Source organism: Petromyzon marinus, chromosome 72, assembly GCF_048934315.1.
Source record: "Petromyzon marinus isolate PM22_M1 ecotype Great Lakes invasive population chromosome 72, UKy_Petmar_22M1.pri1.0, whole genome shotgun sequence".
Classification (NCBI taxonomy): Eukaryota; Metazoa; Chordata; class Hyperoartia; order Petromyzontiformes; family Petromyzontidae; genus Petromyzon; species Petromyzon marinus.
The window spans coordinates 6,784,918-6,795,269 of record NC_133738.1 but is presented as its reverse complement, the minus strand read 5'-3'; the positions used below and the strand labels follow the sequence as shown (position 1 = coordinate 6,795,269).

The window sequence follows — 10,352 nt, the reverse complement described above, 5'->3', positions numbered from 1 at the left end:
GGTGAGTGAGGATGAGTATTTGAGACGAGGTGATCTGAGTCTTCTTTTTTAAGCCACCTCTGGAGTGGAGAAGTCTGTACTCGCTCACACGTCAACACATTCCAGGGCACGCCTCGTGACATGCAAATCAAACTGAAAGACTTCCTGCTTCCTTGTCACCTATTTACGTGGCTTGTTCCTTGTTTAGCGTCTCAGACGCAGCCAGCGATTGCCTGAGAAACAGACAGAGACTGCCTGAGCTACAGCCAGGGACTGCCTGAGCTACAGCCGGATACTGCCTGAGCTACAGTCAGCAACTGTCTGAAGTTATAGCCAGAGGCTGCCTGAGCTCCAGCCCGCGACTTTCTGAGCTACAGCCAGAGACTGTCTGAGCTACAGCCAGCGACTGCCTGAGCTACATCCAGTGACTGACTGAGCTCCATCCAGCGACTGACTGAGCTACATCCAGCAACTGACTGAGCTACAGCCAGAGACTGCCTGAGCTACAGCCAGCGACTGCCTGAGCTACAGCTAGTGACTGCCTGAGCTACAGACAGAGACTGCCTGAGCTACATCCAGCGACTGACTGAGCTACATCCAGCGACTGACTGAGCTACAGCCAGTGACTGCCTGAGCTACAGACAGAGACTGCCTGAGCTACAGCCAGAGACTGCCTGAGCTACATCCAGCGACTGACTGAGCTACATCCAGAGACTGCCTGAGCTACATCCAGCGACTGACTGAGCTACAGACAGAGACTGCCTGAGCTACAGCCAGCGACTGCCTGAGCTACAGCCAGCGACTGACTGAGCTACATCCAGCGACTGACTGAGCTACATCCAGCGACTGACTGAGTTACAGACAGAGACTGCCTGAGCTACAGCCAGCGACTGCCTGAGCTACAGCCAGAGACTGTCTGAAGCTACAGCGAGAGACTGCCTGAGCTACAGCCAGAGACTGACTGAGCTACAGACAGAGACTGCCTGAGCTACAGCAACCGACTGCCTGAGCTACAGACAGTGACTGCCTGAGCTACATACAAAGACTGTCTGAGCTACAGAGACTGCCTGAGCTACATCCAGCGCCCGTCTCTGAGTGAAGCCACAGGGCCATGGCGAGTGCAACTCCCACTGGTAGCGAGGCTCCAGGGGAGTTGACCTGCCCCATCTGTCTGGACGCCTTCCGCTGCCCCTGCACGCTCAGCTGCGGCCACTCGTTCTGCCTCAAGTGCGTGGAGGGCGCCTGGGATGCGGCAGAGTCCTTCTCCTGCCCACAGTGCCGAGTGACCTTCCCTCAGAGGCCCAAGCTGAACAAGAGCGTGACGCTCGCCAACCTGGTGGAGCAGCGCAGTGCTGCAGATGAAATGGCCACCGTGGTCTTGTGTGACTTCTGCAACGATGGCACGACTGCTGCCTCGAAGACCTGCCTCAGGTGTGATACCTCCTACTGTGTGACTCATGTAAAGCCTCATCAGGAGAACCCGAAGTTCAGGGGCCACATTCTGGTGGATCCAGACACGAATCCTGAGGACCGCAAATGCAAGACGCACAGAAAGAAGATAAAGTTTTACTGCCGACAGGACAAGAGCTTGGTCTGCACAACCTGCACCATCGCAGGAGACCACAAGGGTCACGATGTGGCTACGCTGGAGGATGAGCACAAGACACGGGAGGTGAGACGGTCTGCGTGTGTGAGCAGGAGCACCTCTTGCGTGAAGTCATAATTTTCAAATACTAACTGAACAATAATATCCAAATAAATATATTATATTATTCCTCTCTCAGCTTCCCATTGTTTCTTCAATTTGAACAACCTTGATTTAATATAAAGTATACTGAGGTTGTAATATTGCAGAAATCATATAACCACATGTTATTATCAATCCTGTTATCTGACAAATTTAGAAATATGCTCTTAGTATATTTTTTTTTAAATGAAGGACTTTAATGCGTAAAATGTTTTCTCAAAATGACGTGAGTGCATAGACCGTGGTTTGTTTACAAAAAGTGGTTTGTGGTAGAGAGGAGCATTCACTAAAATATTAACGAAATGCAAAACGTCTGGGACTGCTTGAGCCACAGTGCTCACCGCTTGCTAGACTCGTGCCGGTCTGTGCCAGTTTAGCGCCGCACTCTACAGCAGCTACCGGGTCCAGAAATGTTACTTGATTGTGACAGACCAAGTATTTCGTGACCGTATTTATATTTTCATCAAGATGCTCTCTATTGAATTTCCTGGACACTCAACAGTGACATGGCAGGCCCTCCTTGCACCATGTAAAACTAAGCTAAATGTGTTTTATTTTTATTTTACCAAGTGAAACTCACAGAGCTATGTAGTTGGCAACCTGGCCACAAATGACAGCTCAACGAAGTGGCTTCTCAGGTCTAAATGTATAGCAGCCAAATACTCTAAACGCACCTTCCTAAACTGGAGGACCCAGAGAAAAAGCCAAGCGACCATGGAGAGAGACGTGCAAACTGCATATATACAGGTGGAGTGATATAGAATGGATCACAACAGCGCGTAGCACTAAGTAAAGTAGGATGAGAAAATATGGGTGTAGAGGCGAGCACACCATGCAGTACCACACAGTGGGTTACTGGCGTGCGTGGCGCTGGGTGCTAGCAGAGAGAGGCTGATGAGTCTTATCGACAGAGTAGAGCGTGGTGCGGGCTGCTGGCGGAAGGGGGCATATGAGGACGAGTCACCCCGGCCTCAGGTGAAGCACGTGATGGGCCGGAGTGAGGAATGTGGGGACAAGATGACCGATGGGACACGGGATGTGAAGACGGGAATCTTCCGGAGAGTTCCTGAAGGAGGCGTGGTTAAGGGAGGAACTGGGCAGGTGGCACATGCAAGATAGCCTGCAACCCTCAGGAATGTTCCAGAAGGGGGCGCAGCCAAGGGCGCATCTAGACCACACTGAGAGAGATTAAAGGGAAGCCAAATGCAGGCAGCTCAGATCAAAAATCGGGGCTGTCTGCAGGTGAAGTGAACCCAAGGTGCTTCGTCTTCGTCTCTCACGTCGCGTGTAATGGTGTGTAAGAGATAGGCATATTGTAGTCCCGTGTGTCACGGTGTGTAAGAGATAGGCATATTGTAGTCCCGTGTGTAATGGTGTTATTTCGTGTAGAATAAACGTTGTTGCCTCCTAACTAGTGTCTCCGAAGTGACTCACTACACAGGTATCAGGGTCGGATTCGAACCCACGACCTCCTGTATAGCAGGCAAGGCAGATAACATCTCACCACTCCGGTGCCCTGTCCACCCACTCCTCAGATAGCCACGCCCACTTCAATGGTAGCCCCGCCCACCACTCTAGTAGCCCCGCCCACTGCTCAGGTAGCCCCACCCACTACTCAGCCCTGTCCACTGCTCAGGTTGCCCGGCTCACTGCTCAGGTAGCCCCACCCACTGCTCAGTTAGCCCCACCCACTGCTCAGGTAGCTCCACCCACTACTCAGCACCGCCCACTACTCAGGCAGCCACACCCACTAAGCAGGTAGCCCAACCCACTACGCAGGTAGCTCCACCCACTACACAGGTTGCCCCACCCACTACATAGGTAGCCCAACCCACTACTCAGGTAGCCCTACCCACCACTCGGTTAGCCCTGGCCACTACTTGGGAGACCCCGCTTATTACTCGGGTAGCCCCACCCACTAATCTAGTAGCCACGCCCACTGCTCAGGTAGCCCCACCCACTACTCAGGTAGCCCGACCCACCACTTTGGCATCCCTGCGCACGTTTGAGCTCCTCGTGAAATCAGTTCCCTGCAGCCTTTTGCTCCCCCAGCCTCCATCGCTGCACCGGGGCTACTTCCCCTGTCACTGTGGAGGGGTTCACGTGGAGCGGAGTTGGGACGGGACGCTCAGAGAGTGAGTGGAGTCTCCCCTGGTGACGTCTCTCACAGAAACAAGTGGGAGAGGAGACGCGGGCGGTGGAGGAGAAGAGGAGGGAGGCGGAGGAGTCCGTGAGGCGGATGGAGGCTGCTCGCAGGGACGTGCAGGTACCGTGACTCTGTGACCCCGTGACTCCACTCTGAGTAGGGTTTGTGATGGAGAACAACTCCATTCATTCACGTGGACTTCCATTGACTCTAAACACATTGTGGGACTAAACACACAACGGTCAATGCGCCTCAATAATCAGGACGAGCAACGAGGTGGTACTCAAATCCACTGAGAAACTCAATCAGTGGTGGAAATTCCACATTCCCATATCTCTAAACAACTTACCACTTCAACGTGTTATCTATATTGGTCAGATGAGGTGGTACGTGCCTATTATCCAATACTCTGGTGGCAGAGTTGGTGGATCACACACAGACTGTTGTACACTCTTTTAGTGAAACCAATCAGGCGTTAGAGTGGCCAGGTGCCAGTTTAGCAAGTGGTTTCATGATCCACTCTCTTCATCCATACATACGTGGTTTTCTCTCACATTCAAATTATTAATTTGAAGAGGAATTGGCCTCACTTCCCAATTCCTTAGGGCTCTACTTGTTGAAGGCAAATTCCAAATTAATCTTTGCTTCATGGGAAGGCAAACACAACATCGGCCTGATAGCCTTGCGCAATGAGAATGGCACAGACCCTAAATGTACTCCTGATGGTATTTGATGATGCCTCACAGCCCCCAAATCGTGTTGTACTGAAAATGCTCAGCAGCGCTATCAGAGGAAGAAGGAGGCCTCAGTGCTGCAGACTCGTATCACTGTCCGGACACCTGAATGTCATTTCACAAAGGACCAGACATTTAATGAACAGAGGTGGCATTTCTTTCTCTTTGCAGGGATCCATGACAGATGAAAAGGCCTCAATCTCGGTCAGATTCGCCAGCGCGAGAGCAGCGTTGGATGTGGAGGAGAAGACGGCGTTAGAGCAAGCGGAGCAGAAAGGGCGCGAGCTGCTGACCCAGATCGAGAAGAAGATCGCTCACGACCAGCACGAGATCAGCGAGCTCCAGGCAGCAGCCACTCGCCTGCAGGCCCTAGCGCAGGAGAGGGACTCGCTCGCGTTCCTGCAGGTGAGCGATGAGTCTCCAGTGTCGCTATTGGCACAGAGCCCTCTCACGAGCAGCAGCAGAGGGAGGCTCCTGAATGAGAGCTCGCATCCACTGGGCTTGAGAACACAGCTCCACTCATGGACTCGCATCGCAGCTCCAGTGGCTGCCATTTTGAAGGCCAGCTCATATTTTCTCAGTTAAATTAATTCTCTCTCTCGTCCTTTAACAGATTTCCATTAAGTTGGTTTCATTGTGATTATAATCTAAATGTTATTGGAATTGCACTTTTTTAATAAACCCTACAACAACAGCAACAACAATGTACACGGTATTCATGATTATCATCAGCCATGATCTATCCACTAATGGATGAAGACCTCCCCAGGCCATTGCCACATCTCATGATGCCGCGATGCAACAATCCACCAGCGCCTGCTCACGAGCTGATTTCATCTGTGCTTCCTACTTTGTGGACCTCCTCTTGGATGCGCTACCTTCATTGTTCATATTATGGAAACTTAAATAAATACGATTTCTCATACGCGTATTAATGATATCATTGTGTATTCACCACCACTTCTGTAAGACCTGCCACGTGTGCATTGACAGAAATTAATCTCAACACTGATTAATATCAACCGGTCTCACTCTGAAATATTTGCCCTGCAAATCAGTCTTGGTCCTCATGGGGGCTGCGAGATGTTAACTACCTCGCCTGGTATACCGAAGGTCGGGGATTTGATCCCAACCCTGACGTCCATATACATTTGGAGTTTTCGTGTCTCTTTCCATGGTCGCATGGATTTTTCTCCGAGTCCTCAAAAATTTGCCTTCACATTTGGAAACGTGCGTCTAGAGTATTGGGCTGCTATAAATTTCCAAGTGATGCACCACTTCGTTCAGCTATCAGTTGTGGCCAGGTCGCTTCTGAAAAAGAGCTACATCGCTTTGTGGGACTTACGTGGAAAAACACAAATAGTAGTTTATAGTTGACTATCAACCGGTCTCACTCTGAAATATTTGCCTCGTAAATCAGTGTTGGTGATCATGGGGTCATAAGCCGAGACTTTGGGGTTTATATTCCACCCACGGTGTTGCAGTGGGAACTCCACTGATCACAAGGGATTGGAGGTAGAGTCACAGTAACATATCTCTCTCTCTCCCATAGGGGCACCTGGAAGACACGTGCAGGTAAAAGACGACTTTCACTCACGACTCGACACACGACAACATGGGACTGAGTGTCGGGTGTGGGCAGTGAGACATTGGCTGTGTGGGGATGCTGTGTGTGGTGAACATGTGTGTGGTGATGCTATGTGTTAGGGTGCTATGTGTGATGGTGCTGTACGTGATGATGCTATGTGTGGTGATAGTAATGCTGTGTGGTGATGATGCTGTGTGTTGAGTGGTTATGCTGTGTGTTGTGATGCCGTGTGTGGTGATGGTGTGTGTGGTGATGCTGTGTGGTGAGTAGTTATGGTGTGTTGTGATGCTTTGTGTGGTGATGCTGTGTGGTGATGATGCTGTGTGATGATGCTGTGTTGATACTGTGTGTGGTTATGCTGTGTGTGGTAATAGTAATTTTGCGGGGTGATGCTGGAATTGTGAGATGAGTGATGATGCTTTGTTTGATGAGTGCCTGTGTGATGGAGCTGTGATGATCCTGTGAGTGACGATGCTCTGCGTGAGATAGTAGCCGTGTTTGTTCTGCTTTCACAGGGCAGGGAGGGTTACAGCAGCTCCACCCTCATCTCCCAACCAAGAGGACATTGCCTCACTTAAAGTCCTGGAGACAAGGGGAGTCAAACTCCTGTGTGAGTTATTCAGTGTGAATCATGGGTGATGGGACTATCTTGACAATAAATGATCCCCGTGTGTGTACCTGGTGTTTTATAAACATCATCACTAGAGAGACAAAGGCGGCCAGGCATAGTGCTGGCCACCCACCCCCTCGTTTGCCGTGCCAGCCTTCAACGGTGCTGATTTGCCCCAACAGTCTGTAAAGGCAACACGGGGGATGTCTTTGTTTACATCCTGGAACCTGATGCGGTGTGTAAACAAAATCACCACTAGGGAGACAAAGGTGGTCGGGCGTGGTACTGGCCACCCACCTCGTGTGCCATGCCAGCCTACATAGACTCTCACGGACAGCATTTGTCCCAATAGTCTGTGAAATCTACACAGACTATTGTTTTGTTCACATCCCATTCCAGGACCCTACTGAACAGAGCCACGAGACTCAGTGTGGTGTTCTTGTGTAAATAATCATCATTACGAGTCAGAGGTAATTGTGATGTTGAGCTGGAGTGTGTGCCTGCGAATGTCTGTGCATTTGTGCATGGGGGGAGAGGTGGCATAGTCTATAGCGCACTGCACTACGAACGCAGTTACCCTTGTTTGATTATAATTACCCGCCATGGCTAACACTAGTGGCAAGTGATATCTGATCCAGTCCTGGGCCTCTGCTAGGTAGTTTCAACCTCAAATGAGTTCCTGTTGCGGTAATGATCATAATGATGGTGATAATGGTCGTGATGAGGATGGTGGTAATGATGTTGATGTTAGTGATGTGAGTGATGGGAATGGTGATGGGATTGGTGATGGTGTTGGTCGTGGTGACGGTGTTGGTTGTGGTGATGGCAGCGATGGTCGTGGTGATGGCAGTGATGGTGACATTGGTGATAATATAGCTGGTAATGGTTTTGCTGATGGCGCTGATGGTAGTAGTGATGATGATATTGGTTAAGGTGGTCATGGTAGTGATGGTGGTGATGATGGTGTTGATGGTCGTTGTGATGGTTATGATGCTGATCGTGTTGGTGATGTTGGTGATAGTGATGATGATGATGGTGGTAATGGGGATAGTGGTGATGGAAATAGTGGTGATGGTCGGGGGGGGGGGGGTGGTAGTGATGGTGGATGGTGCTAGTGGTGGTTATGATGGTTGTGATGTTGCTTATTGCGGTAGTGATGTTGATATTCAGTGTTGATGATGGTGGTGATGGTGATGTTTATGTTGTTGTCATTAATGATATAGATGGCGAGGATGGTTGGTGATGGTGATGTTTGTGATTGTATTGTTGATGGTGAAGATGATGGTGGTGATGGTGGTGGATGGTGATGATGGCGGTGTTCTGTAGTGATGTTGCTATCGCTGTTGTCACAGACGGACGCTCGCCAACTCTGGACACAAACTCAGCTCATAACGAACTCCAGATCTCCTCAGATCTCAGGACGATGACAGCGGTCCGTGCCTCCCAGGGTCGCCCCGATCACCCACACCGGTTTGATGGCTGTACACAAGCCCTGTGCCGTGAGAGATTCTCGTCTGGCCACCACTACTGGGAGGTTGATGTGGGGGACGCGCGGTGGTGTCGGGTTGGAGTCGCGTACGGGACGATCCCACGGAAAGGGCGTGGTGCTGCACAGGAGCTGGGAGGGAGCGACGCGTCCTGGTGTTTAGAGAAATGTGACGACAACTTCTCAGTGTTTCATGGTGGAGTGGAGACTGCACTGTCGGTGAGGGGGGCCCCCTCCCCCCGCAGAATCGGGCTTCACCTGCACTGGGAGGGGGGGCTCCTGGCGTTTTACCGCGCCGACTCCATGGAGGTGATCCACGAGGTCCGGCAGAGATTCTCGCAGCCTCTCTACCCTGCGATGTGGGTGGGGTATTTTAATGAACCATTGAAGATCGTGGATCTGAGTCTTGCATCCTGAGGATGAGGAGAGATAGAAACCCAAGAAACGGAGCAGAAGGTGGATGGTGAGGAGAGGGTGAGGTGAGGGTGAGGGGAAGGTGGAACAGAGTGTGAGGTAATGTGATGGTGAGGGAAGAATGGAGGAGAAGGTGACAGGTGAGCATGGAGGGGTAGGATGAGGGGGGAGGGTGAGGTTCAGGTTGGCGTGCGTGAGCGATGTCGCTGGTGCAGTACAAATCGCAGGTTCGTGTGGCCGCTCCTTCGCCTGCAGTGCGCGATTGCGTCACCACGCCTCCTCATCCCTGTGATTCACCATCATCACCATCATCACCATCATCACCAACATCATTACCCCATCATCACCACTGTCATCATCACCCCATCATCATCACTACCATCAACACCATCAACACCATCACCACCATCTTCACCCCATCATCATCACCACTGTTATCATCACCACCAGCAACACCACCACCATCATTGTCACCATAGTGATCACTTCCACCATCATCGCCATCATCCTCATTGCCAACAGCATCAACAACACAATATCACCATCATGATCACCATCACCACCACCATCACTATCAACCACCATCACTAACATCATTACTATAAACACCACCAAAACCATCATGACCATCACCAACATCATCATCACTGTCATCATCACCCCATAATCATCATCATCATCATCACTACCATCAACACCATCAACACCATCACCACCATCTTCACCCCATCATCATCATCACCACTGTCATCATCACCGCCAGCAACACCACCACCATCATAGTCACCATAGTGATCACTTCCACCATCATCGCCATCATCCTCATTGCCAACAGCATCAACAACACAATATCACCATCATGATCACCATCACCATCACTATCAACCACCATCACTAACATCATTACTATAAACACCACCAAAACCATCATGACCATCACCAACATCATCATCACTGTCATCATCACCCCATAATCATCATCACTACAATCAACACCATCAACACCATCCCCACCATCTTCACCCCATCATCATCATCATCACCACTGTCATCATCACCACCAGCAACACCACCACCATCATAGTCACCATAGTCATCACTTCCACCATCATCGCCATAATCGTTTTCACAAAACGGCTGAACTCAGCCCTCCCACCCACCCACTTTCCTTTCTGGTTCCCCCCCCCTAACCCAGATATAAACCCGATCGCCTCAGAGCTGTGCACTTGACACAGATATTCTTCTGTGACTATTCCACCTGAAGACGGAAGCTGGTGTTGCCTCCGAAACGTCGTGATTTAATTGTTTTCTTTAATTTTGTTTTATTTTATCTACGTGACTTTACCGAATAAAACCAAAGAGTATGAATCCTTGCAGTCACGAAAGCTTCAAATCTAACAATACAGTACTATACACTACACTATACACTACACTATACACTACACTACTATACACTACACTACTATACACTACACTACTATACACGACACTACTACACTATACACTATACACTACACTACTATACACTACACAATACACTACTACACATTACACTACACTACTATAGACTACAATATACATTTCACTTTACACTACACTATACACTGCACTACACACTACACAATAAACTACTGTACACTACTATGCA

General features: G+C 50.0%; 1 protein-coding gene across 1 annotated transcript; it reads left to right on the top strand.

Moving 5' to 3' along the window:
• LOC116957304 (E3 ubiquitin/ISG15 ligase TRIM25-like) lies at positions 1–10,072 on the top strand. Its single transcript, XM_076055723.1, has 6 exons — positions 1–1,651; positions 3,897–3,992; positions 4,778–5,011; positions 6,159–6,181; positions 6,710–6,804; positions 8,157–10,072. The coding sequence occupies exons 1-6, from the start codon at positions 1,091–1,093 to the stop codon at positions 8,705–8,707; spliced, it is 1,560 nt and encodes a 519-aa protein (XP_075911838.1). The 5' UTR covers positions 1–1,090; the 3' UTR covers positions 8,708–10,072.
• Positions 10,073–10,352: the final 280 nt, after the last annotated feature.